Source organism: Dermacentor andersoni, chromosome 1 (assembly GCF_023375885.2).
Source record: "Dermacentor andersoni chromosome 1, qqDerAnde1_hic_scaffold, whole genome shotgun sequence".
In the NCBI taxonomy this organism is placed as follows: domain Eukaryota; kingdom Metazoa; phylum Arthropoda; class Arachnida; order Ixodida; family Ixodidae; genus Dermacentor; species Dermacentor andersoni.
Window position 1 is genome coordinate 121,806,189 of NC_092814.1, and position 27,711 is coordinate 121,833,899.

Consider the following 27,711-nt stretch of genomic DNA (forward strand, 5'->3'; position numbering starts at 1 on the left):
TAATTTTCGGGACCGAGTCCAATTGTGTGATAAGCGAATCAAATTGAATCCAATATCGAATACATATCGAATAATGAACGGCCGTTCTCACCATCAATCTTCGCATCCTATAGTATATTCACCGGGACGGAATTTCTCGCACAGTGGCGATTTGAAGTGCTCGAAAACTATGCGAAAAATATTCGTATATACGAATACTGAATAGTTGATTCGAAGACTGAATCGAATATGGAAATATTCACTCATTATTTGAAAGTTTCGAATATTCGCACTGCCACGCAGTATAGTAACTAACGGCCAGAAGCACCGACTGCGAGAGCATAATGGCGTCCTCAAAGAATTGCGCGTCTTTGATCAGCGAAGAAAGTTTATACTATAGGACGGAGTGACGCCGAGTAGAGGGGCAGAGTTTCAGGACACAAGACAGCCTGTGTTCCCACTCCGTCCCTAGGTTGCGCTGCCACAATAATCATAAAGAGATACCAGCTCGGATAACGTTCAGTGCTTTCAGCATACGAGGTTGCACACTGGAGCTAATAAGATTATATTGTGCCGTCGGCAACAAGTCCTCAAAATAACTAAATCAAGGTCAAACATTATGAAGGTACTTTGCGGAGTTCCGCAGGGGAGTATATTAGGTCATCTATCGTTTATTTTATATATTAATGATGTGGCACGTATTAATTGTAGTGCAAAGTTTATTATTTCATTTTTTCATTCATTGAACCCTCAGGGCTAAAGGCATTAAAGAGGAGGATGGTTACAAAACAAAAATACATAAATAGATACAATGCATATTACAGAACAAGTATTATCATCCTCCTGTTATACAATGTTAGCTAGTGCAGAACAAAAATGCTGGTTATCAATTATGTCGACGATATCTGCAGGAAGGCGGTTCCATTCACGTGATGTACGAGGCAAGAAAGACTGAAATGCAGTTTTAGTGTTACATGTTTCAATGCCAACTTTGTGACGATGATCAATGCGATTTGACACGTATCTGGGGGGCGAATGAGGGAATCGCGAAGCATGGGGTGACAGTATAATTTATGAAAAAGGCTCAAACTAATTGTCTGCCGGCGGGATGCTAAAAGAGGTAAAGAAAGATTAGCTTTCATGCTTGTTGCACTTGCGGTACGGTTAAAGTTGGACAGGATAAAACGAGCAGCGTTATTTTGAACCAGCTCAAGTAACCAAGTAACCAGCTCAAGTTCTGCTGATTACAGAAACCTCTTCTTGCAACATTCATAACCTTATAGACATCTTTAATGACACAGTACAAAAATGATCAATATCGTCGTTATTTAATGGTACGGAAATTAATGAGAGCAAAACAAAGGCGATTATTTTTAGACCAAAGAACAAAGAAATCCCTCCAGATGTAGATATAGTTTTAAAGGGTCGTAGCATTGAACTTGTTGATCATTTTAAGTGCCAAGGCGTGGTGTTTTCTGCAACTATGTCCTGGGATGGCCATGTAAATCTTCCAATCCAAAAGATTCCTCGCATAACAGGAATTGCTGGTCGCCTCAAACCCCTTCTCTCGGCACAGGTAAAATCAGTTAGGTATGATTCCTTGGTTTCGCTCTCACTTAACCTATTATGTACCAGTCTGGGTACCACGGCGTTTTCTAACCTGCAAAAAATACATATAATGCAAAAACGGCTCATTTGGTAATACTTATAATACCCCTTTTGGGACACCAACTGCTGATTTATTTATCAGTGCTCGTATCACTAGAATCCACCAGTTGCAGCACTTTACACTAAGTGTGCGATTTAAATTTGAGATTAAAGAAAAGTTAAAGTATTTGACAGGGATTTCTTGTTGAGAAAAGAAAAAGACAGGGTTATCAGACAAGGAGAGGCAAAATATGGATGGGACCAACCGCGCGTTTAAACTCGGCAATGAAAGGCGTGTACTATACGTTGCCATGTCTTATCAATCACTATGAATGCATTAATTTTGTTTGTTTTCTTGTGCTTCAAGGAAGTTAAGCTTGAAAGTTGTAAACGCGAGAGCATAATTTGTTAGTATATATACTTTCTCCATTGTGTGGTTATATTTGGCACTTTGTTAATTTAAGAATTTGATCTCTAATTACCTGTTTATTTTGATGTGATCTTCATTTATGTGTTCATTTTGATGTAATATATGATTATGTCTGTGCTGCTGTGAACCTTTCTAATGGGGGCAGCGGGCTTGTCAAGCTGCCGAATGGCATATTTTATTCGCCGCTCCTCTGTCTGTTTGTGAAATAAACGAAATAAGATTGATTGAATTCAAGTTATGAGTGCTGGTTTGAACGCGAAATCATTCGACAGCTCCAAGTGGTGATTTGGCGACTATATAAGACGTTTTTTCCTTTTTTTTTTTTTTGTAAGTCTTAGTCCACGATTTATTTCGCGAAATTCTTTCTATGGGCACAGTAAAACAAAGCATACAAGTTTTACTATTCAGAAGCGTCAAATAAACCGTGACAACTATTAGCGAGAGTTTGTGAGTCACAAGGCGCTATGAATGCAGCCAGTGGCGAGGTGTCACGCAACGTCGCGGTCACAGGCAGCGACATATGTTCCCGGGACTCGATTAGGGCAGGCAGTAAAGGCCGCGCGTAACCAGGTGGCAGCAGCGGCGGCGGCGTCAGGTCGCAGCCACCATGCAGGACCTCGCGAGGCGTTGTTTGTGCCACGCGGCGGCGCCGCACAGGCGCGCTTCCAGCGCGGCCGACTCTGACGCTTACCACCGGCGTCAGGATCAACGTCAGCTGCGCTCAGCTGAAAACAGGCCGCTAATCCCCCGCTGCAGTGCAGCGCGACGGTGAGTGTTATCTGGCGCGAGCGCCGGGCAGAGGGGAGCGTGCAACGGCGCGCGACGCTTTCCATTTCGCCGCCGCTCCCTCGCCATTCGTTGACCTTTGCGAGCGACGGTCGCCAAGCTGCTGCTCCGCATCCTTGTCAAGGCCACCCTCAGCGGTTGGTCGATCAGTGATGTGACGTCGTCAGCCGCTCTGAAAATTTTGCCTTTCGCTTCGCGGCGTTACCAGGGCCGCCGAGATTCTGTAGCGATGCCTTTTCCGATTCCTTTTCGCGCTTCGTCAGCGGTCAGAGCGACGCTCCGCCCGCGATATCAGCGGGATCAGCCGGCGGCGAACGGTGAACGACCAGGGCGCCAAGAATCGAGCGGAAGGCATCGCTACGAAATCGCGGCCCAGCTGGCGTGCCTGTATTTATTCCGCGCGCGAGTTTCGAGGACTTGTGAAAAGGCGTCGGCTGCATTGCGCGTCAGCGGAAATCGGCGGTCGAGCCTCAGCGAGCGTACGCCGGGTCGTCCTATCGCGAGACGTATCGCACGCCGTTGCATGCCCGCAGCCTCGGGATCTGCTTCGTACTCGCTGGGCCGCGCCAGCGGCAGCCACGCTTGCTGGCGCATTGCTCACCGGTTTGTCGCAGCGCACGCTGCATTCTGGAATTCAGCTCACCTACACTGCAGGGAGCGCTCGCGACACGCCGCAGAGAGAAAGCTCGCCCTGAGGTCTTGAAGAAGGTGACGGGTGCAGAACGAGAAATCGCGTTTGCAGTCGTCGCCAACGTCCTTACGGTAGCACGCTGTAGTACATCTCTATGCACAGCTAACCGGCATCGTTCACTTGAAGTGAGGCTCGGGCGTTTAGTCTCGATCGCTGCAATCCTTCACCGTGCGATGCGAATATGTCCCATATATAGCGTGCGAGAATAATCAAATGTGGCAGTTCCATAGGATCGGAGTAGAGCGCAATGTACTGTCAATAGACGCGTGGACGAGTTCCTCCATGGCTGAGAAACCCGCCGGACATGATTCTTCCCGAAGAGCCATTTATATCTAAGTGCTATAGGAATTGGCAGGCCAGCGGGCGCGTCGGTAGCTCATTATTTCGAAAAGCGGAAACGGCCCAGGAATGCTAACATCACGCGAAAAAACGACAGAAAACAGGATTTTTTTTTCATGCATGCGGTAAAATCTGCACGAAATGAGACACAAAGTGCTTATCTTCGTACTGAAGTCGTCATAAAACGATTGGCTTGCTGATATTATAGTCGCTGGACGTTGGGAGCACTGATCGCGCCGCATCTTTTTGTAGCAACGAGCCACACCGCGTTGCTGACCTCGCGGCTGTGAGGATGTAGATGTTCAATCAGGAATCGAATGCATTAAAAGCGTTCTCTCTGTTCATTTGATTAGATGACGTCGACAAAGTTTCATGCTCGGTTGGTGGTTTCTTCTGGTGCTGATGTTTTTCTCTATTCATGTGCTTTTTCGTGTATCAGTAACAGGAAACGACGTTTGTGCTGAACTCCGAAGATTCCTATACTCTGCTGGGATAGCCTCCCTGCAGAGCTTGCCATGGGAGAGATGGTTTTGGACTCGTCTGGCGGCCGGAACAGACCGCCCGCGGCTCGCAAGCGGCTCACTTCTTCAGCAGTATCAGACGCTGCTGACTCTGGGCTTTCTGACTCAAGATCGGAAGATTCGGATGCATTCATACCTGCCAAGCACCGCCATTCAACACGGACGTCTCCGTCATCGTCCTCAAGCGAAGCGACTATCATATACAGAGGCATCGTGACTATACGACAGCAGCTTTCATACCCTAGATTCAGATAGCATTCAGGTAAGCCTGAATGCTATCTCCTGTCAGAAACTTAATGATTCCTTCTTCAAACTTGCCCCTGGACTAATCCAAGAGGTTCGCGTGAACCCTTGGATAAAATGTCATTGCTGTTGACACAGCAGACGATAAGATGGTGCTTATCGTTTGTCTGAAATCTGTGGTGCGCACACGCGGCCCCCAGGGCGTTGTTCAAATACCTCACTACTTGAGTGCTTAGTCTCTCGGTGTGGTATATCATTTGTGTTATGCAAAGATTTTAATGGCCGCCATCCACGATGGTGTTCCCGTCCCCAAAACAGTCGTGGGGCAGAGATTAACGAGCTTATTATCAAGAATGATCTGCAAGTACTGAATGATAGTTCACCTACATTTATAGCCAGAGGAAAGGAGCATTCCACTATAAAACTTGCGATATCAGCAAGAGATGTTCGCCTGTCCTAGCCATGCGAAGCTGAGCCATAAGGCTCAGATTACGTATACCCATTTGGCTAACATCAACACATACTGCGGGCCGCCAGATTTCTGTCTGTACAGTGACAAACTGAGGCAAGTTCCATCAGCTGATCTCAGAGGCACCATCTCAAGACAGTCTGTTCAAACTGACGAGTGGGCGTTTTACGAGAAGCTGCAGTACAACGACGACGGAGTAACGGAAAGCCCGATTTCAAGCTTTTGCGGCTCCGCGCATGTCGACGCCGCGCTTATAGGCAATCAAATGACGATCTTCCTTTTTTTGACAAGTCAGAGTATGGTAACTGTATCCTATGGTCCTGCCAAATGTACGGGGCAGACTTCAATCTTGAGGAACTGCGACACGCGCTCAGCCCCTCCAAACGCCACACACCTCAGGTGAAGACGGTATGACGTACCAAGCATTGCGGAACACTGATAAAGAGTTTTCATGACCGTATATATTGGACGATTATAATGAAGTATGGAGAACCTGTGTAACCCCTGCTGAATGGAAATCGTCCGTGGTAATGCCGATTTTAAAGGCCGGGCGCCCGGCAAGACACCTCAAGTCGTACCGGCCAATATCCCTAACTTCAAATGTCATCAGGTTAATTGAGCGAATGGTTCTGTTTGGCATAGATGTCCGGCTATAGAAGCTGAATTTTTCCCCTGATGTCATAAGCGGCTTTCGTCGCCGCCGTTCAGCTATGGACAGCATTGCAGACCTTGTCTCGGCGCTTGAATTTGCGGGAGGAAACGAGCACTCCGCCTACATGCTCTTCCTAGACATACAGCAAACTTTTCCCTCGGTTCCGCATAAGGTGATTATTTTCGCTCTTGCCACCGCGGGAATTTCGGGTCGTCTGCTCCGCTTTGTGAACAATTCTCTATAGGAGCGCCGGATGAAAGTGCGTGTCGGAGGAATAACAAGTGACTCCCGCACTGTGAAGTGCGATGTCCCACAGGGCAGCGTTTTATCGCCGCTTCTATTTAACACCGTACTCGCCGCGCTTCCAAATCGCTTGCCTCGGGACAGTGACTTCCCTGTGGGAATATATATCTATGCAGATGATATTGCTCAGTGGATAAGCGGCCCTTCCCACCTTGGTCCGCAGCTTCGTGCAAGCTTGCAAAGAGCTAGTTGAGTGAAGTTGGCCTCAAGATATATCACCCGCTAAGTCGGCTGCAATAGCATATCATGCTAAACACCGCGCTCGTCGAACGATGAGACGACTGTGCGTTGAAGAGACGTCGATAGGCTGGGTGCGGCAACACCGTCATTTGGGCTTAATTGTGGATGATCGCATCTCCTGGCGTCCTTCCCTTAAATTTGTACGACGCAAATCGCAATCCCTCCTTAAAAGAGTACTGACACAAAACATTTCGACGATTTCCTGCAGGCGGGAGTCGCCGCCGTATTAGACGTGCTCAATCACTTTCGATTCGACCCACTAGAAGGCAGCGACTCGGATACTGCGGCTGGCTACGGCGAGGACGAACCTCAAGACCCTCGCGTCGGCCACGTAAAATGGTCGGCGCAGTCAAGCTGATAGCGCGGGAAATCTGCGGACTCGACAAAAACTGCCGCTTACTTCCGCACTTGCAGCGACACGCTACAGCAACAACTGAGAAGAGGAGCACATGTAAGCAGCATGGCAGTCAACGAAAATTCGTGACGTAGCGTTTTCTTGGTTGTTTACAATTCTTCCTTGATGTCGATGTCGCGAGGTGCTGCGTTTTGCGGTTGGTTGCGCGAACGTACTTATAAAATTGATTTTAAACATGTTCTAAGCTATATTTGCCGTTGCCATTTTGCAGACGATGTGTGTGTGCCTAAATGAATCGATCTCACGCATCATCTACTCCTCAAAATTTTGTGTCAGTACTCCTTTAAGTATGCGGCCGCCTTGACTGCTAGAGGTGCCGGCTGCGACCAATAAACGGCTCTGCAGGTGTACCAGTCATCTGTACTCTCAGGCTTGATGTATCCGTTGCCAGTCCTGAACGCGCCACCTAGTTTGATGGCCCAACTTGAACGAGATCATCGCGTTGCCCTTGGATGCTTGGATTACCTCGTGAAGCGCAATCTGTTGCATTACTCACTGAAGCGCATCAGTTACCCCTGAGGCTGCAAGCAGAGCTCTGTATCATATTGATCGTCTGCACCGCGCATCGAAAGGTCACCGTTCCTTGATCGTCTCATTCACCGCCCGTTATCTCGCATGGGAAAAATGGCGGCATTATTTACGAACATTGCTGACATTCCTGAACATGCTGCTTCAGTTACGCCTCCGCCTCCGAAAAATATCAAGAAATACGTATTTCCCATTTCTCTCACGATCCCTGACATACACAAAACGTCTGATATGCCTGTTTCGGCAATATTTCAGTTGGCTCAGTCACACATGTTCGAAAGATGTCCCGATTCACCGATGCATCCGTACACAGCGACGGTCAAGGCGCGCCTCTGCAGCTTTCTTCTGCCCTTCAACTCAAGTACGACGTATATTATTTCATATACCGTATCCAGCCTCGTCAGCAACTTCTGAGCTTGCAGCGATTAATGTTGCACTGAAATACGCGCAAGAGGAGTTAACCGCATCGAAGATTGCCATCTTTACGGACTTCCGCGCTGCCCTTAGCAGATTACAACGCAGTTAAAATCATTGTCCAGTTGTACGCAGCATTACTGGCTCTGCCAACAAAATTGCAAAAGGATGGATAGGTGGGCTAGTTAGTAATGCATTACAATAAAAACTTCGAGCGCTAAAAACACACGTCCTGTTTGTTTTTAGCGCTCGAAGTTTTTATAACAAAATTGCATGACGCGGGGTATCGCCGGAAGTGAAGAGGCTGATCAGCTGGCTTGAACTTGATGATAACGGCTGTGTCTGCCCAGAAATTTTGTGCAAGCTTGATGGCGCTCGTCTGCTGATTCGACACCACCTGCTCAAGCAGCATCCAGACCACCGCGTCGCAAATGGAACGTTCCCGCCCCGTGTTCGCGGTCGAGGCTTGCCTCGTTGCGTTATATATAGTGCAATTACTCAAGCTAAGGGTTGCCTGTGTGAACATGTGCGAACGTTTATACCGTCAAGGACGTGTGGGCAGTCCATCGTGTACGTCTTTCGGTTGATGCGAGACACATCAGCACCTGATATTGGGGCGTCCTGCTTTCAGTGCGCAGCGCATGTCGCTAGTAAGGGACTATCACCTCCTTCACCGGCGGTGTACGACACTCGATTGTGGGTCTCGACGCGATCAGGCTCATCGCGCTCCCCTTACGTTTCTAGAAGTAACTTATTTCTTTCTAGAAGTAACTACCTTATTTCTATTTTCAAATGACAAGACCTCAGACACTATATATTCTAACATTCTTTAGTAGCATGACCTGCAGTGCACCGGCCCTACTGTGCGTGACCTGTAACTGTGTGTGTTGTGTTTTATTATTTGAAATTTGTCATCTTGCTCTTTATTTCCTCTTTCCTCCCCTTCTCTCCACCTTCCGTTTCAATGTTTCTATGTCCTCCTTTCTGAAGAGTGGGCAGGCGTCGTGCCCTTTCCGGTGGCAGTTGCCAGCCTGCTCCTCGCTTGCCCTTTCCCGTCAAATGTGTACATGTTTTCGAAATCAAGAATAATAACAATGTTCATTTTACTTTCCACTTCCTCGGTTTTATCTAAACCTAGAGCGCCAGGAAAGCACGAAAGAGCATGAAGCGCGTGATTTGCATGAAAAAGCCCAGCTCGGCGGTGCTGAACCAGAGGAAAGAGTGCGTAGCCTCCAGGCGCGCTCGTGGCAGCGAGCGCCATTTGCCGCAGAATGCATGCTTATCAGCACCGGTTAGGAGGCCGACAACTTGAGAGCGCCGCGATTCGCTAAATTCGGAAGCGTATATATATATATATATATATACGTAACTGAGCGGGCGACATCGGGACATCAGCGCGGGAAAGCACGAGCGAGCTGAGCGAGATCTCGCATAAGCAATCGCAGATTAGCAGATCTCAGTGAATGCCACGACTGCCAGTGACGCAATGTGGGCTGACGAGTGCCACCCCCCCTCCCCTACTTTCGCTAACAGCCGACCAGACAGCCTGCGGCGCGTAATGCGTGATGGGAATGGACGCAAGGCCATCGAAGCGGGCATCTGTCCTTGCGCACCGCGCTAAGAATGCTACAACTCGAACGCGCGCGCCCGCTGATGCAACGGTCCAGATAAATATAGAGCGTTTCCCTCAAAGTACCGCTGCGCTTGCGATATCCCGCAGCGGAACGCGCAGTCGCGCACGATAGCTCGAGGAAGAGGAAAAAGCTTATCGCGCTGAGCGTAGCGTGGCATAAAAACGTCCGGGGAGACATGGCCCGCGGCGGCGGCGGCGAAAGAGTGAAGCGTAAACAGTGCGTGGCAACGCTCCACGGTTGCTGCCGCAGCATCGGTGCTCGCGAGACCTGGTCGAACGCAGGGGAAGGAAGCCACAGCGGCGTGTACTCGGTGTTTTCACACCGAAGTAGATGAGGGAGACGGTTGACAGCGCGAAGATGAGGCTTCCGAGCTCTCCCAGATCTCGCTTCGCAAACGACTTCGTCTAGAGGCCGAGCGACAAGCCAGATTTAGCACCGTGGCCCGCCAGAGGCGAGGCTCTCTCGCGCCGCGGGGAACGTGGAGGCGAGGAGGCACGCCAGCCGAAAACCCTTTTGTGTTCTCCCGGTGGGGGCCGACGGAAGCCATGATCGCGCCATCTGCGGGTCACGGGAGTGCCGCGCATTCTGGGAGGGCGCTCTGCTTCGTTTTTGCACTGCGTCTCCACGGCAGCTTTCTCTTTGCTGATCGAGCGGCGAAGGCCGGTACCTGAGAGCCTTGAAGGGGACGACGCTTTCCAGAAAACCGTATCGCCGCCCCAAGGTGGTTCGCGCCGCCGCCGCTCATTCTGAACGCGCGCGACACGAAGGCTTCGGTGCGCCCGTGCGGTTCTTCTGCCGGCCATTTCCTGTCCACCCCCGTCGCTTTCACTCCTTCATTATAAACAGCATGGCTCAGGCCTGCCAGCACGCGCAGTAATCAGCGATACTCTCGGAGGCACCGTCCTTGGTACAGAAATAATGCCGGAATCGCCAGCGGCGAGGGGCCAGGCCGACGCGCGACTTGGCACGTTGGATACTGAGACGGAGTGTCGACGGCGATTGCCAGGCTGAGACGCAATTACGCCCCTGAGCTCCCGGCTGAGCCACGCAGCCATCATGCCCTTCGATAGCCAGAGGCAAGCAATACCGCCTGCTTGCTTTGACGAGAGTTTTGCTTTAAGGCACTCAGACGACAGGCCTCTCACAGAGGAGTAGATCTTGGGCCCGTGGCCTCGTGCGTCTGCTATGTGCAAGGCCACAAATGCGCTGCTGCGTTTCTTGAAACGCACCAGCCTGTATGACCGCCTGTGACTGACTCAGCGATGAACGTTTGTGTGTGTTACAGTGCAAAGTGTGAACTTCTCTCTTCCTTCTCCTCTTTCAATCCCCTTTCCCCTTTCCCAGTTCAGGGTAGCCTACCGGGCTCAGCTTGGTCAACCTCCCTGCCTTTCCTTTATTACTTCTCTCTCTCTCTCTCTCTCTGCGCCAGGCACACGTCGGCGCTGTCGATGAAAGATCGCGATGTCACTGATCGAAACAGGAAAACCGTAGAACACAAACAACAGGTCTCTGACTGACGCTTTCGTTTGTGCACAGCAGTGACTCAACGTGGTTATGGTGTTCTGCCGCTGAGCGGGCGTGTTTGGTTTTAAAGGTTCGGCTCCCGATGCCAACGGCGGACGGAATACGATAACACCCTTAGACTGAGGTTTCGGTAGGCATTATAGAGAATCCCAGGCGGTCGAAGTTAATGCAAGGTTCCGCGCTAAGGCGTTCCGCATAATCCGTGCCATAGCACTGGGGCATGAACACACATTATTACGAACGAAACAATCTTTGACGAGACTCATTCCCGTTTCCTTATGTTGGTTTGCGCATGTATAAATTCCGCACGGAGAAACAACAGCTCCAAAGGTAAGCGCAATGTGAGTGCCGTTTCTCGAAAGTTTCGTGCAATGCTTCACCAGTGTGTTTAAATCTTACGCTTTCCGCAACCCATTCGTGAACGCGTGTACGCATTTTATAGTGTATAGCTGCTTCTGTTGATCGCGCCGTTTCCACACGTGCAGATTATACAAGGAGGCTCAGCCTGACCGCGAATATTGCACGATTCGCACCCTCATACACCTCTAAGTCTTCTGAACTCACTCAATGGAGCAGGTGCAAGAGAATAGCATTAATAACAAACGTGAACAGGAGGTTCTGCGATTCCAAGTGGCACTCCCGATCGCTCTATAAACGCACGCAGAAGAGTGCGCACCGCGTTCACACGCGCGGCCCCTCTGCGTCGATGCAGCGCCCTCGCGTTGCGACACGACGCGCACTTTTTCCGAACGTCGAGCGCTTGCGCTCTGCACGCCTGCCTTCAGTTTCGCAGACCAGACGCATGACTCATTTCAAAATGAAAGAAAAAGAAAATGCCTCTGTAGTCACATCACGCATCTTCACTTGGGCGACCTTTTCAGACGGTATGAGGAAAGGAGGGGAGTTGGGGGGGAAGGGGGTCGGAAGCGTCAGTTAAAGAAACGTATAACGGGACCGCTTAAAGAATACGGGAATATAGACAAACGCGCCGGTAGGTATAGGAAAAGCGCTGGAGAAAGGCGAAAAAAAAAAAAAAAAAACAGGAATGAGATCCAGAGGGGAGAAAGGTCGCGCGGCAGCAGGGAGCTCGCGCTCAAGGCGGGGGAAAACAGATGAAAGGACTGAACATCTGGAGGTCGTATTTTGTAACGATCCCTTTCTTTTTCCACCGTTCTTATTATCCGTAGTGCCGAGCGGCCGATCTCGGCGATATCGGCGACGTCCGAGCCTATGTCGAAGGGCGGAAAGAAGAGAAAACGAAACGGATCGTGACAAAATACGGAGACAGCCGGGCCGAAAACGCGTGGGCCACCTAGCCGAAGAGCGCGCGCTCACAACACACACGCAAAGTACCCGGGGCGGCAGGAACGCAGGGCGTGCGATAACGAGCTGCCCCCACACTCCCTGCTGTGGGCCCACACGAGAAACCGGCCGCCCTCCTCGCCTACCTGCGGCCCACGCTCTCCGAGGGGCTGCGTCCTTCGCGCGGTCGGGAGGCCAATGCGGCGGTGCTCTCAATGCGCCCACCCCGGTGCGCCCTCTCCTTTCTTTCTCTCCCAAACTTTACGGCACGCCGTGGAAAGAAAAGCCGCCCGAACACACCAGGTGCGGGGGGTTTAGCGGGGGACACCAGTACGTCGTCGCACTGTGACTCAGCGCGCGGCCCGAGGGCGAAGCGTGGGAGAACGCATGGCCCGCAGCAAAGAGTACCGTTGCAGCCAGCGAGACCGTGCCATGCGCGGCGGCGCCTTCACCTGTTGAGCCGCCCGCGCAAGCGCGGGGCAACGGAATTCCTTTCACGACGCTCGTCCATTTTGGCTCCCCTCCCCCTTAAACGTGCCTCCGGGTGAAGAAAAAAGACCGATGTCGCAGGCTTGGGGTTCGCGCGTCTGGCTGACGCGTTTTCCGCACGCGTTTCTTTTTCCTCGGCTTCCTTCTGCTGCGCGAACTACACGCCCTGGAAAATTAGCGGGAGCGCGGGAATGGCCGTCAGAAGACAGAGGTACAGCGGCTTCGCCGATGTCCTCGAACGACGCGAGGGCGCGTTACTGGACGCCGCTGTACATACGTGTTTGTTTTACACGAGGCGTTTTCCTTTCTCCTTCCTGCGGCCGTCGGCTCGTCCCGCATAGCGCGGCGATGTCACGGAACCCTGGCGCCACGATTCCGCCTGTTTCGCTTCCGGCATCACCCTATGCATCCCTGCGTGCACACATCGCACTGACGCACAGTCACGCGCGCTTCGGGCGGCATCCGGGGCGACGACGCCGCGACGAGCGGGCCTTGTCGGCTCCGGAAAGGCGATATACAGGATGTCTCTCGACTCAGCTCGATTGGTTTAATCTTAAAGGACTCGTTTGGGTTTCTTTTTTGTTTGTTTTCCTCTCTCGCACAGTTTTCGTGCGACAATCGGCGCACGCATACGTTCGGGGCTGGAACTTGGTCGCTGTTACGCCGCCAGCTGGCCACAACTGCTCGACGTGACAGCGACGAGGAGAGTGCAAGCGTGCTTGTCACGTGTGTTTGCACGGGTTTCAGTTTACGCAAGGTTAAACGCACCAGTTCGAAGCGTTCAGAACGCGGGCCCGATTGGGCGGGGCGCCACGTAACCGTGATTGCGCGCTGCGCGTGTCGCAAAAGGACATTCGCGAAAGAAAGAAAGAAAGGAACAAAGTTGCGTGCGGTGAGCGCAATTTCTTCTTCAGGATACACAATTCTTGCACATTTTCTCTGAAGATATACGGCGGCCTACATCGTGCTATAGAGTTTGTTCGTGCGACTCTCACTGATGCCCCTAGTGTACGGCAAAAAAAGCTGCGCCCACTCGCTGCAGCAGCCTCGCTGAAACCTATACGCCCAGTGCGACCGGTGTCAGAATAGGCTTGCGGCGCTCACTTCGTAAGCTCACACGTAAGCGGCGCTGACACGTAAGCTCACATGTGTTTCTGCTCGCGCAGCCGGGCTAAAAGGCTCAACTGTCGCTCGAAATGTACCCTTAAATCGCTTCATTAATCGGTTAATCGGCCTGTATTATCAGCACGGACATCTTGGATTATGCCTGCAAGTACAGTATCCATAAAGTGATAACTGTAAAAATGATTTTAAAAAATAAGGCAACATTGTAAGGTTCGCAACAGCGCAAACACAAGACACGGACGAAAGGAAGGTAAGAAACGGCGCTGATTCTCAACTGATAGTTTATTGAAGATATGCATGACACACGTACACACACACACACACACACATATATATATACATATATATATATATCATAAGAAGCATGATATGCATAAATCATGATATGACTAATAAAAATCGGGCCCCTCGGTTAACCCCCTTTCTTCTCGTTTATATATATATATATATATATATATATATAGGTGCCAGTTCAAAGTCAGTGCAGTGTGCGTGCGTGTGAGAGCATGTATTTCTGTGCTCGTTACCTTCGTCACTTTTGATTATGCGTCAGTTGTTCACAGTTGCCTCGATGTATCTGTGTCTCGTGCATGTCATGGTTTTTTGAACTGGCGACTATATATATATATATATATATATATATATATATATATATGTGTGTGTGTGTGTGTGTTAGACATATTTTCAATAAAATATCAGTTGAGAATCAGCGCCATAGTCCTCGTTCTTACCTTCCTTTTGTCCGTGTCTTGTGTTGCGCTGTTACGAACCTTACAATGAATCCTAACCAACTGGCCCAATTTGCCGTCTTGATGCAGTTTAAAATAAGGCAACTTCTATATTCACTGGTCGTTTAAATATTGTTAAGGTAATGTGAGATGCTGAGTGTACAATTACTTTGTCATGGCAAGCCAAATTAGCGGCTAAATGAATGACGCGCGTCACAGCTAAGATAACTTATTCTATGTGCTTGCCAAATATATCAAGCGAGATCGAACCCGTCGCTGCGCTTCGTGGAACCACCGTTCTTGTCGTCGCCTGTATTAGCAACAACAAGATTAGAACAAAGCGTCAATAATTTAATTCTTCAAGCAGGGCGTGGTACGCGTATATGACACTCACAGTAATTTGCATACCTTAGTATATGAGCCGACAGCACGGTCTCTCATAGCAGAAATAGCGGGTCTCCCCAACGAGATGCAAATCGTACTGAGAATATTTAAATCACGCATTCGAGGCATCATCTGTCGTAAACGTTGTACTCGGCTGCAATCATTGACAGAGATGATAACCTGGCACGTTCAGCGCATCGCTGGAAGTGTGCTCACGCGATGCCGTATTGCGATCTGGGCAAGTACAGCGAAGCTCGCAGTATCGCGAACAAACTTATATAGGTATTTGTGTGACACGTGAATTCTGATCTACAGTACCCGCCGCAGTGGTCGCTCAGCGGCTGTACAGTGTTCTGCCACGCGAGGTCGCAGGCTCGGTTCCCGGCCGCTGATCAATCTAAATCTAACAGCTAAAATCAATCCGGAGCCCTCCACTACACGACGTCCCTCATAAGCGCAGTCTCGAGACGTTCAGCATTACCATTTCATTTATTCTGATCAGTGACCATAGAAGTCGGCAGCTTGCATTTTTTTTGCGTGGCTTGATGTCATTAGATCTCCTCTCCGAGGCATCGTTGCTTTCCTCCGCTTATAAATTAATTCTTCGGTCTCCTCCCTCCCCCGTTATCAGTCTTCGCTTGGGCCAATGAGAACTTGTTTGTTTGGTGGCATTTGTATAGGAATATAGACACGATTTCTCGTTTCCATTTATTATTATTATTATTATTATTATTATTATTATTATTATTATTATATTTTTCTCGTGTTCATTTCTTATCACCTCATTCACCTCCACCTGAAGTCGCAGGCCTCGATTTAAGCAGGGCTGACATTTTAAGCATTCGTTAAAACGTCATTCTATCACACATACAAATAAGTCGGCGCAGTGTGCGTGCGTGTACGAGCATGTATTGCTGTTCACGCGAGTTCGCTTTATCTAGGCGGAAAAAAAAAAAAACTAAGACAAAGGGCAACGTTTCTAGCTGCAACTTTCCTCCGAGAGACGGACGCCCGCAGCAACTGCACTTTCCACGAAACACGAGCCGGCACCACTGCGTGGCATTTCGTCATCGGCCGGCAGCGACGGGCGCTCTTCCGCGCCGACCCAAACACGGCGGATGTCGTCGTTCTCGCGCTATCTCTTCGCGTAGGTGTTATTTCCGCGCCCAGACCTGTTTTCTCGCACGCTGCCCGCTGTCTGCAGCGTGACCCGTTTTTCCGCTCGTCGATCGCCAGCTTCCCAATTGTCTGTCACGCGCCGAGCGGGCGCACGATGCGATGCCGTGAACGCATCAGTGCGCGGCTTCGACCCGTTTTGTGACCGTCGCCGCTGGCCGCGGGCTTAATCCTTGGGCGGCCGGCCATGCCGCTCGGCTGGGGAGGCCTCCTTTATTCCCCAGTGCAGTGCTGCTGAGGTGTCCTCACAGCGAAATACAGTTACGGCGCTGCACTTTTCAGTCTCCTTCCTATAAAAGCCACTTACTGCATGTGCTGCGCCGGCCGCGAGAGACACAGTCGCGCGCACACAACGCCCCGGCGATAAAAGAGGCGTGGTGGTGCGTGAGCCGAGTTCGGGTCGAAGTCAACATGACCAGACAGACGGCGCGACTTCCCTAAAGCTAGTCCGACACGGGCAGAATACTTCATGCAACAGATCCCCCCCCCCCCCCCCCCTATCTGAAACGTTCTAGAAAGAAAATAGCTCTCGTTAAAGGTATTGGAGAAAAACGGTAAAGAAAGAAAAATCACCGACGATTACGGTACTCCTTAGTGCGAATTTTGATCGCAGCCGTTTAAGTGTTTCGAATTCGCAATATATTGTGGCAAAGAATTTGATTCTGAACGACAAGGTCCTCTCGGTGGCGGCGCTGAGGCTCAACTCGGGCAGCTCGCGTAGCAGCAGCGGCAGACCAAACATTTCCATCGGTTGCGTCGCTCAGAGTTCACCAAGAAAGCGTAAACACGGGAACGCGTTGCTCACGCGGAGCGCATTCCCCAGCGGCGGCGGCGCAGGCGAACTAGCGCATGCTCAGTGGGTCCTGAAGCACACGTCAGCGCTTTGTTTCCATATATGGCATCGGTGGACGCGCTCGCCGCATGCCTGGTCGCCGCCGTGGAGCACGTCTCGCGTGGCGCTCCGCTTCCCTCCTCATCCTTTGGCCATACACTCCTCCTCGCTCTCGCCGTCTTTCATCCCCCACTTCGCTCCGCGTTCGCTCTTTCATCTTTCGCTGTGCTCGTGCGCTCGGTTACGCCGAGGGACGCCGACGCTCAACGTAGGAACGAGCGCCTAAGAGTTGCGCTCTAAAATAATGCCCGTCATTCTGGATTACAACCCTAACTTAAGCATTGAGTGTGATTGAGCAAATGCGTTCTGTGGAAGTCCGCAAGGTGGAGAAAAGCTAATTAAAAGGAAAATTGTCATCCGCCCGTCTTGCAGCACGAAGCTACGAAGAAAGCCCAACTGTATGTGCTTCCTTTCCGTAGCTTCACTTTCGTGGTGGATTTAGGATGCTGTTCCAATTTCTGATGACAGCTTACATGCGCATACACCACTTCGCGCCACCTTGAAATTTGACCTTGCGAAACGAATCATTAAGACAAGAATGTACATAAATCTGACTTTCTTATCTTTCTTTTTTTTAAGCGAGAGCATTGCTTGGCTCATCGTGCGACCCCGCCGTCATCAGAAAGCCGTGGCAGTAAAACGGCACACAAATTACGCCATCTTCATTTACCCAAAAAGTAAAGTGGCCACGTTAACGATTCGTTCCTCTGCCCCACCGCTACTGCTGCCACTCAACAGCCGAGCAGGCTAACCACTGCGTCACCGTTTCATTACGCGCACCATTGCAACAGGCGACAGTGATGAATATCCATTGGAATATCTTCGAGCCTGGTTAAGCTCTGTCTGGTGCGCGATTCACTAGATGGCAGAGCGAGCGGCCGCGGTGCGAGCACGGCGAGCTGCAGCCGCTCGCGCTGCCTTTCGCGTTGTCGGGCCCCACAGACGCCGTCGCCGCAGCCCATGGGCGACGAGGACGAATAAATCAAGATGCAACGCGCTTCAGGTACCGTCGGACTACGACTACGGCATCCATCCAGAGCGTGAGGTGGAGTTCGCCTACGAAACCGGTGAAGAAATGTAGTGTCCACACCATGTTGCCACTCGGACAAGTACTGTCATCGCTCGGCAAAGTGGTGTCATCGTGCCGAAAAGTGGTGTCACCGAGAAAGAACGCTCAACGCAATGTGCGTACAACACTACTTCAATGAGAACTCCGCAAATAAAACTCAGCTGAGAGATCGTAATATGGCCGCGTTGTCGTCTTGCGTTGCTGCGACCTCATAATTAAGCAGCAACACTATACACTCAGAAACATAACGCAGCAGCACTAAACTCAGCAAGATTTCGCCTCAACAATAAACTCAGCGACATAACTCAGCAACAAGTAATGATCTCGCATTTACACATAATAAGAATAGCCTATAGGTGCCCCCATAGCTTTTCTTTTTGTCTTCTTATTTATTTTTCTTTCTTGTGGAACAGAAATAACGATCGACAGCGAGCCCAAAAAGAAAAAAAATAATAATAAGGAGGTTTAAAAGTATAGCGAAGCCTTATATAGGGAACGCTGTCGGTCAGGGGCATACAAAAGAACACAAAACTAATACAAAAAGAATGCAAAAGAACTCGAGAGTGGTTTGCGTTTCTGTAACGTAGACTAATCTGCTTGCGGACGCCATTTCAAAGTTCTTATAAAGGAATTTAAAAACGAAGCGTACCCGAGTGGCCTATAGCGTGAGCAATAACGGAAACATCACTTGGATTCTTTTGTACACCTCGCGGATTGCGCCCCATAACTCTGCGTCACTTGCTTTTAAAACCTCCGAATAAGTTGCGAACTTCTCGCGCGCAAGCTAATCGGTGCGGCGCATGCACCTCGCATATGCGACGCTGAGTTGTAGTAGTGCGCTCACGTTGACAGTGCAGTATTTGATAGCGTAGCGTTGCCGTAACCGTTACGGCTAATGCTTTAATTGCCCCCACCGCGCACTCACAGTCGGCGGCAGGAGGCATCGCTAAAAGCTACAGCGGCACGACGTCACCTAACGGATGCCGAACTCGTACGCGAAGAGCACACGATTAGCGACCCTGAACCGCACAAACGCGCCCACTGCTACTTGGGCAGTCGCTTCGGAAACACGTAGTCAGTCGTGCGCGTCCTTCGTGGCTGCGTAATTAACACCAGACGTGCCATCGCCGAAACCACGCTAAGTAGAAAAAAAAAAATCCAACACAAGAGGAGCTGTGTTCTGTGATTGACATTTCTATCACTAAAAGAAAAGAAGAAAAAAAAAAACAAGGAGAAAAAGAGGGATGCAAGGTGAAATTTCGATGTCAGACATGCGCCCTCTTTTTCTTCCCCGCAAGTAGCAAAATATAGGAAGAAGCATAAAAAAAAAAAAAAGGAGCGCTACGAGCTTAACTATATATAACGGGCGCTCTTCTGCAAGCTAAGTGCATCTTTAGGAGCTGTGCAAACAATGTGCTTACGCGGAAAACATAGAAAGGGTATAACTGGCTGGTAATATATATATATATATATATATATATATATATATATATATATATATATATATATATATATATATGTGTGTGTGTGTGTATGTGTTAACTGATATTAAGTAGTACGCTGACCACCCTGCACGCACGCACGCACAAACACACACACGCACACACACACATTCATGCACAATGACATCATAAGAAAGTCGGCGCTTACGTGGACGAAATAGTAGCAGTTCCATATCAAACACCATGGTCGGCGTGAGGCATACGATACTTTGTACACGTTTCGTACAAAGCAGTATACAGTTCAGCACACTTGCACGCCGCGCTGACAGGGGTTGTCACTGTGGAGCCGAGAGATAGTGAGGTTCGTTTCAGGTACCAGCTGCCGGTGGAAGAACAATTGGTTGCCTCTCGAGCTCACACACCAACTAGTCTGTCGAGACTACTGCCTGCTCAGCATAACTAATTAGTGCATCGCGCTTTCTTCCGAGCGTCGTGCAGCCCCGAAGGTAGAGTGAAACTAAACTTATCTGCATGGCGCTACGTTAACAGACAAAACTCGTCTTGCACGCCGAGCAACCTATTGCGACAAACTGCGTTTTAGCATGTAGCCCGTGTTGAGCACCGACAGCGCGAGCATGAGGAATAGAAGAAAATCGGGACAAAGGACATGCAACAAAGGCCTGCACTGCCAATCCCCTGCAACCAGCTCGTTCCGGACGGCGCTCCTTTCCGCAACCTTTTACTTCTTCATCTTCGCACGGCGCAGCGTCATACTCCTGCAACTTGGTCGCGCATGCACAAGAAAAGTCGCATCGTTAGGCGCACGCTGTATAGATGTTAAAACTCCTTGCCCGCCGCAACCTTAGTTTTGTGCGCGTTCGCTGGCACGAGAACAAACGCGGCTGGCAGCATTATTGATGAGACCCTCGGTGCTATACACGAAAGCTACACGCAATTGTTTTGCGTCGAGTACGTAGCAGATGCGTCCGTCTCACCGTGATGCACAATCGTTTTGAACTACGCCATTTGCGGAGCGGCACAGCCGAGGGCTCTGCCGCGACTCGCAAACAAAGATGGGGCGGCGTGTGTTTGTGCGCACACTGTGCATACAGCATTCAGCGTGCCTGCGGCCTCTTGCAGCTGCTGCGCGGGGCCTCGTGATGCGAGACCCTGAACTTGGGCTATGTTTGCGCTTACGATAAGGGGGCAAGCGTCGCTGGTTGGGCGAAATATTGCGTCTAAAATTGAAAACGAGCGCGGACTGGTCCATGCGTATAGGGAAGATGGACAATCGAAGTGAGGCGGCAATTTCCCCTGTTAAAGTGAGACTGCGACTTGGCTGAACAGTCAATGTGCACGCCTCGTGCGCTTGTTGTCGCATAATGCATACACAAGGGAAATGCGAAGCCCTTTCGGTGTGAACTTCGCGTCGCCATGATGCCCCATCAACTGTTGCGAGTGACAATAGGCGGCGCAAAAGCTTTTCAGTTATCATTAAACATCAGAGCAGCATGCAAATGCGCTTTGCACCCGCACGTAACGGGTAAAGATGGGAAGTTTGACGCCCCAGGAAAGGTGCATGTGGCGCGGAGGCCGTTGGTGCAGCACAGTGGAAAGAGCATTAGTGGACGCTATTCGGCTGGTGACATTGATGGTCACTGTCGGATCTTGAACTGAGTGCACGACTAAACCGGCGCTCTGCAGCAGCAGCGCGGGCATTATTTGCAGAGCAGCCAGGATCGGCTGTTTCGGCACTTAATTCAAATCTCGCACTCAGCACCGAAAGTGATGCCGCTCATATGCTTGCGGAACCCAGGAAAGGCAACTTACAGCATAGACAGCCGCCGAAAGAAGGAATCGACCAGTGCAATGTGGACTATGTCTAGACAGTAGTGTTTACACCCACCTACGAAATTGCAGCCGTTCTTTTTTCGCGGTTTTCGTGCTGTATCTGGATAAACCCTCCCAACGCTGCGAAAACTACATGCAGCCCGCTTCAGAAAACCTAAGGCCACATTTACGATGTTCTTCGGGCCTGAGAAAGATCTGTGAGTGGCTGGCATCCTGTATATCGTATCATCGCTGATGACGACTGGTCAACGCAGAATACTGGACAGCCACGAAACATGCGCACGCACGAACAGCTATGTGAATTCTGGCCCATGCTCGACTGACACACGCAGCCGATTCTGCGGCACGGTGGGGCTTTATATAGCTATAGCCATAGCACGTATAACACAACATCAAGCGAGAAGAGTTGCGTCGTTGTCATTTGATGGCTGTTAGTGAAATGGTGGTCCTGGTGATGTGCACTCTAACGCAGCTCGTAACCACAACTTCTGAAATTTGCCGCGCTTCACCTTATACCAACGACGATAATGAGATGCAAAGGACACTTGAGCGGAGCTTTGCTCCGTATCGAATTTAAAAACAAACGGGGATCGTTCACGTGCTCAGACATCATCTCGGCAAACACACAAGCCCCTTAGCATTCCCCCCCCCCCCCCCCCCCGTCTCTCTCTCTCTCGCTATATGTATATAGGGTGTCACACATAACTTGAGCCAAGAATTTAGAAATGAAAGGCGCATCGGAAGCGAATTGAACCGAAAGCATACTATTCGCTATAGGCTATGGTAACTGAAACGATTTTCTGTTTTCCCCATAATTCACTAATTAATTAAGTTTAATTACCCAACTTTTTAATTATTGGCTGAGGACCCCAAGTATGATAGGCTCATTTGTAGAGCACCTTCAGAAACCACCGATCGAGTTGTTTCCTTTACGATACGTCGCATGTAGTCCTTTTTTTCCGGCTTGCAAGAAAACCCGCGTAATTTGAAAAAAGACACGTGACGGAGCGTTTGCCCAGTGGTATTGTGCTGCTCTCAAGCGCGCGTTCGGTGGGTAATTATTGGGTTTAACCAATAATTAGCACGTTGGGTAATTAAATTAATTAATTAGTGAGTTATGGGGAAAACAAAAAAGTTGTCCGAGTTGCTATAGGCTATTGCGAACAGTATGCGTCCGGTTAAATTCGTTTCCGACGCGCCTTTCGTTCTTAAATTATTGGCTACAGTTATGTGGGACACCCTGTATATGCACCGCGCGCTAGCTCCAATCCCCGAACCTTCATTCGGCAACAGCCGAGTCAGTGAGGCGCCTCACAGCATTAAGTGGAGCACAACATTGACGGGTACGTATGAACGCTCAGCCCCGGCTGCGTCCCATGAAACCACGTCCCGGTTCATCGCGCAAAAGACGCACGCGTGAAGTCCGGTCCGCGTATATTCCGCGAGTCGATATAGGTTGGTACGACGCACGAGGTTTGTGACGTTTACTAGAGTTTCAGGCGTTCGTGTTGTACCTTCACCGGTGCAGCCTGCCGCCAACAGCGCATGCACGGGGCTGACAGCATCGCGCATGAAGAGTTGAGAGGTCGCATCGGTAGCGGTAGGACGGTAACGCGGTACTAAAATACTCTAATGCTTGAGGCTACTAGCGCACGTTACTCGATTTTCGATTACGCTCGACTTCCTCCTTCCTTTACATTCTTTACACTCTCTTTCATTCCCATCCCCCACCCCGTGTATTACTACTGAGGTGACCTCCTAACCGAGAGACAGTTACAGTACTGCACTTATATTTTCAAGCTTTCCAACTTCAATGTCACTACGTACGTACTCGATTTTCGTTGCCAGTGCACAGCGCAGCGGAAAGCACGCGATGAAGTTTCGCCGTCTTACAATAGTAATCGAGATTAAGTTATACTCCAACACACACACACACACACACACACACACACACACACACACACACACACACACACACACACACACACACACACACACACACACACACACACACACACACACACACACACACACACACACACACACACACACACACACACGCGCGCGCGCGCGCGCGCTCTTTTCGTGTCCCGTTTTAAAGGCAGAACTGACATGGCGCTTGTAAAACTGAAGTCACTAAGCACTGCGAGAATGCTGCTGCTCCAGTTATCACTGGTACAATTGAAATCACTACAATACACATGCATGCACTTAACACGATCAACGAGGACGTTCGCGCATTCTGCTAGGCTTCAGGCGCTTTATCAAATATACACTACGGTACGGGGCCCATTTGATTACCTTCAGGGTTTGTGACAGGGCTAGCTGTGCACGAAGTAACGGTTTGCACAGCGGCTTCTAAGCTACAGCGCACACCCAACCCTGCCTAAAACTCTCGGGAAGTTCTCTCTAGCGAGGGGTTCCAGTAGAAGAGTCCCGTACAATATCGCCTCCCAAAGGCACGTACACGTAGAAGCCATGGCGTCAGTGCTGGTCGCCGCCCACCAGCCGTGCCAGCTGGCGCTTCAGACACACCACCGCCTCGGTGTGACATCGGGACCCGCGTCTGACATGATGCCCCGACGCGAGAGAGAGCGGCTCGCAAGCGTGCGAAGGAAATGCAGGGAAGTGGGGGGAGGGGCGAGGTGCTCTCACCAGGCTCACCGTTGGGTAGGGCTCTCACGAGATCCACGCTCATGGCACAAGAGCAGCACGCTGTTCACACCGGAAGGCCACGGGTTCGCGTGCCTGTTGGGGCCGCATGCGGCCCCTGCGCGTCGAATCCGAGCAGCGGTGCCGCAGCTGCAGCAACAGACCGGGGGGGCGCCACACCAGCGCGGAGCCGTCAACCTCCGTCGTCCGACACGACCGCGCGCGCGCTCCTCCTTTCACGACGGCGCAGCTGGAGAAAGTGCGTCCGCCGGAGGCTCTGGAAGAAGAAAGGGGGCTCTTGGCAAAGCGGCGGCGGCGCACTAGCGGCGGCCCAGTTGTGTGTGTGCGTGTCCCGGGGCCCGCGCGGGGGCTCCTCCTCGTCTCCGCCGGAGGAAGGGAACTTGCTCGGGGGCTTCCCCCTCGCCGGCTCTTCCGTAACGCCTACTCAGGAATGCACGCGATGGGGAAGAGGGGGAGGCGTACAACCGACGCCGCCACCGCTCTCGCTACACATACCTGAGCCGCGCGCAGGACCCCAAAGCTGCCCAGCGTGTGCACAGGTGCTGGCCGAGGTCGCCGTACTTGCGGGAATGCAAACGAAATATGTCACCGTCGCTGACGTCAAGCGTCAGGAGCCGGAATCGCCCTGCACGTCGGATGCGGGCGACCGCGAACTACACAAAGCGCGCAGTCTGCTCTCACGTGCATTCCACGCGCGCACGTGGACAACCTGTGCGTGCACTGTTGCGCAAGGACGCGGACGGGAGGCCGCCCGTTTTCGATGAGCAGGGGGCGGGGGGTGCAGGCTCGCTCCAAGGGCGCACGTCTCCACAGACTCGGTGACCCGAAATGCTGGCTCCGGCCCGGCGCCAGATGGTTACATGCATTGCCGCCGGCTGCGATGTAAACAAGGCACAAGGGTGACATAACGAGCTAAAAAAGAAAAGTACCACCTGCCACCTCTCAGTTTCTGAACATTTTGCCTCGGGATTCTCGTCGTCCCTACTCAGCGTCCACTGCCAATGACGATGTCCTTTCTTTTTTTTTTAATCCGCATGAGATGTTTTGCAATGACCAGCCACTATACCTAATATTATATATATTCCCTACTACTATTGGCCGGTTCCTGTTCTTATGAACCACTTGAACGCACGCGAACTGTTGCGCAAATGCGGGCTCGGCTTCACAAGGCCATTGGTAAGATGGGTTGAAGAACGGTTGAGAGCGAAACGCGATTGGAAATGGTAAAAATATAATGAGTGCCACTCAACACGAACTGAAAAATAACTGATATTGTCTCCATTGGCAACAGAGGGCACCGGACGAAAAGACTAAAGAACTATGCGGCAGTGAAATTCCCAGGGAAGCTTTATCCTTCATCGAAGGCGAGAGCCATCAATGGATCGCTTGTCAAGTCAACACTCGACAAGTCTCCTTGTCGAAACGTTGGCTTGAACGGCATTCCTTGTTCTACCACTGTTAATCATTTCAAGTCTTCATCTTCTTGTCAAACTCTCGTTTTGGATTCAATCTATAACAATGATAACTACATGAGGGACGCTTTGGTGCTTTCACGGTAACGTGAACCGTCAGGTGGCATATAACAGAGAGAGAGAGAGAGAGAAGTGGAATTCGAAGCGAAGTCCAAAGGGTATATAACTGTCGGCAGGGTTTCGTAAAATTAATTAACCCTTGTCAAAATCAACTAAGAGTATGTTTGAATCAGAAATAGCTGATTGCATTTGCAGCGGCTCACGTGAAAACATTATCTCTACAGGCAACAACGAAGAATGCGCTGAATACCACAGCAATGAAAATATTTATAAAGAGGAAGAAGGAGACGAAACAATGGCGCGTTGGTTTGAATGGAACTCCTAGATGAACGAAGTAGAAAGAGAGAGAATAAACATCTTTATTATGTGAATGTAGCTTTGGAGAGGCATCCTCACTCCAGAATACATTCAGCTCGGGCCACGTACTGGGCCCTCGCGATCAGCCGTTGCTGATCCTCGAGGTCGAGCTGGCCAAGGCTCTGTCCCAAAGCTTATTGGTGTGATGAGGGTTCGGAGGATTTAGTGGTGCCTGTCTGTAACCCCTATTATATGCCTAAGCATAGGCGTATTTACCGGGGGGGGGGGGAGGCATGGGGGGTACTTGCTCCCCCCCAAACACACTTTTGAAAGTGGGCACTTTCCGCTGCACACTGAAAAGTCCAACAGAACTACTGCTAAAGCTAAATTTTCTTTCTTAATAGAGTGGGCACGTAAGTAGTGCTTTTCTTTACTACGCATCACCTGCGGACGACGCACGAGATTCGCCATAGACGCTCGCGTTGTGGAGAAGGCCTGGGGCGCTGGGAACTTCCCGCCGTGAGAAATACCAGCTTGCGCCATCATGCCCAATTTTTTGGGACAGCTATTTCCATATTTGAAAACACAAACAGCTTGCTATATTTAATCTGCGGGGAGGGGGAGGTGCGGATGGATAAAGTTTTATAAACAGCCACGTCCCACGATCGGTGTGCCATACGGCATGAAATCGTTGGATTATCAAATGCTGGAACTATTTAATCTCCGACCAGAGGCAGCCTACATAGCGCTGCAATCTCAGTGTCTTATAATCATCAGAAATATAATCAAACCTCTTAGAGGTGTAACTGTCGAATTTCAGTGTGTATTCGCGACTTATCCTAACAATGTTCGTGAAAATGACCTTGGACGAACGTGCAGACAAATTTCAATACCACTAGAACAATTACTTGAATTTTTCTAAAGGCATGCGTCACTTCTGACTTTGTCGATTTAATTTCCGGGCTGTTCCTTAATAAGAGTGACAGTATTGCTTGTTTCCCGGCAGGAGCAAGAATAGCAAATATTTCATATTTGAAGAATTGGGGCAACTTTTGGTGACGTGCACCAAAACTTTGAACTGTGTAGGTTGCTTTTGTGCTCTGAAAACGTTTACTGAATAATCGCTTTCTCCCAATGTTTATGTGTTATACCTGGCATTTAGTTGTTTTCCCCCGGCATCCTCGGTAAACTATGCGTGGTACGGTGTTTATATTTATTCGAAGTACGAAGCAATGTTCTGCGTGACGAGAGATAAATGTTTATTCTGTGTAGGTTCATTACAGCCTTTGTAGAAAGTTACTCATTGAAGCGCTCTAGGGTGTCATACTGCCGCTAATATAAATATTTCCCAGGCCCTAAAACAACAGGACGAGATACTGATTCGAAATTCCTTGAAAATAGGGAGACTTTTAAGCGCAATGTGTTGCGAAGCTTTCACTTTCCCGCTTTAAATATAAGAGTTGCAGATAATTGCTAAACCCTGTTTTACACGTGTTTTCGTGCATAATACAAGATGCATAATACAAGTGGATGGGAAAACGACGCCGTGGTAGCTCAATTGGTAAGAGCATCGCACACGTAATGCGAAGACGTGGGTTCGTATCCCAGCTACGGCCAGTTGTTTTTTCACCCACTTCCATTTCCATTAATTTATCATTTAATTCAATTGATAAGTAAATGTAATTTCCCCTATGCTGTACTTGGTGCCTGTTGGTTGGCTTCTTATGATGTATATACGTCATAAGAAGCCAACAGACAGACGCCAAGGACAACATGCTGGCGGTTGCTTTCGAGCTGGCACGGTATGCTTAGTATGATGTGATGTGGAGATCCTTGGAGCATGGCCGTGCGCGTCGCTGGCGCAGAAAGCAACGAGGGCGTTGGTACACAGTATGCCTCGAACGTTTGAGCGCAACTATAGTGTTCTTTCTCTTCC

The 27,711-nt window shown here is 50.2% G+C and overlaps 1 protein-coding gene and 1 non-coding gene across 4 annotated transcripts in view; one reads left to right on the forward strand and one right to left on the reverse strand.

Moving 5' to 3' along the window:
* Atx-1 (Ataxin 1) overlaps positions 1 to 24,203 on the reverse strand; it is an 80,004-nt gene extending 55,801 nt beyond the window's left edge. The window contains exon 1 of one of the 3 annotated variants that reach the window (XM_050191202.3): positions 23,929 to 24,203. In XM_050191202.3, the coding sequence (XP_050047159.2) occupies positions 23,929 to 23,971 (43 nt within the window). In that variant the 5' untranslated portion in view covers positions 23,972 to 24,203. Of the gene's footprint in view, positions 1 to 19,630; positions 20,184 to 23,928 lie in introns of those variants that run through there. The other 2 variants (XM_050191204.3, XM_050191203.3) reach the window with 2 other exon arrangements.
* A 3,115-nt stretch (positions 24,204 to 27,318) lies between these two features.
* TRNAT-CGU (transfer RNA threonine (anticodon CGU)) lies at positions 27,319 to 27,391 on the forward strand. The gene has a single exon. It is a non-coding gene; the product is annotated as a tRNA-Thr (tRNA).
* Positions 27,392 to 27,711: the final 320 nt, after the last annotated feature.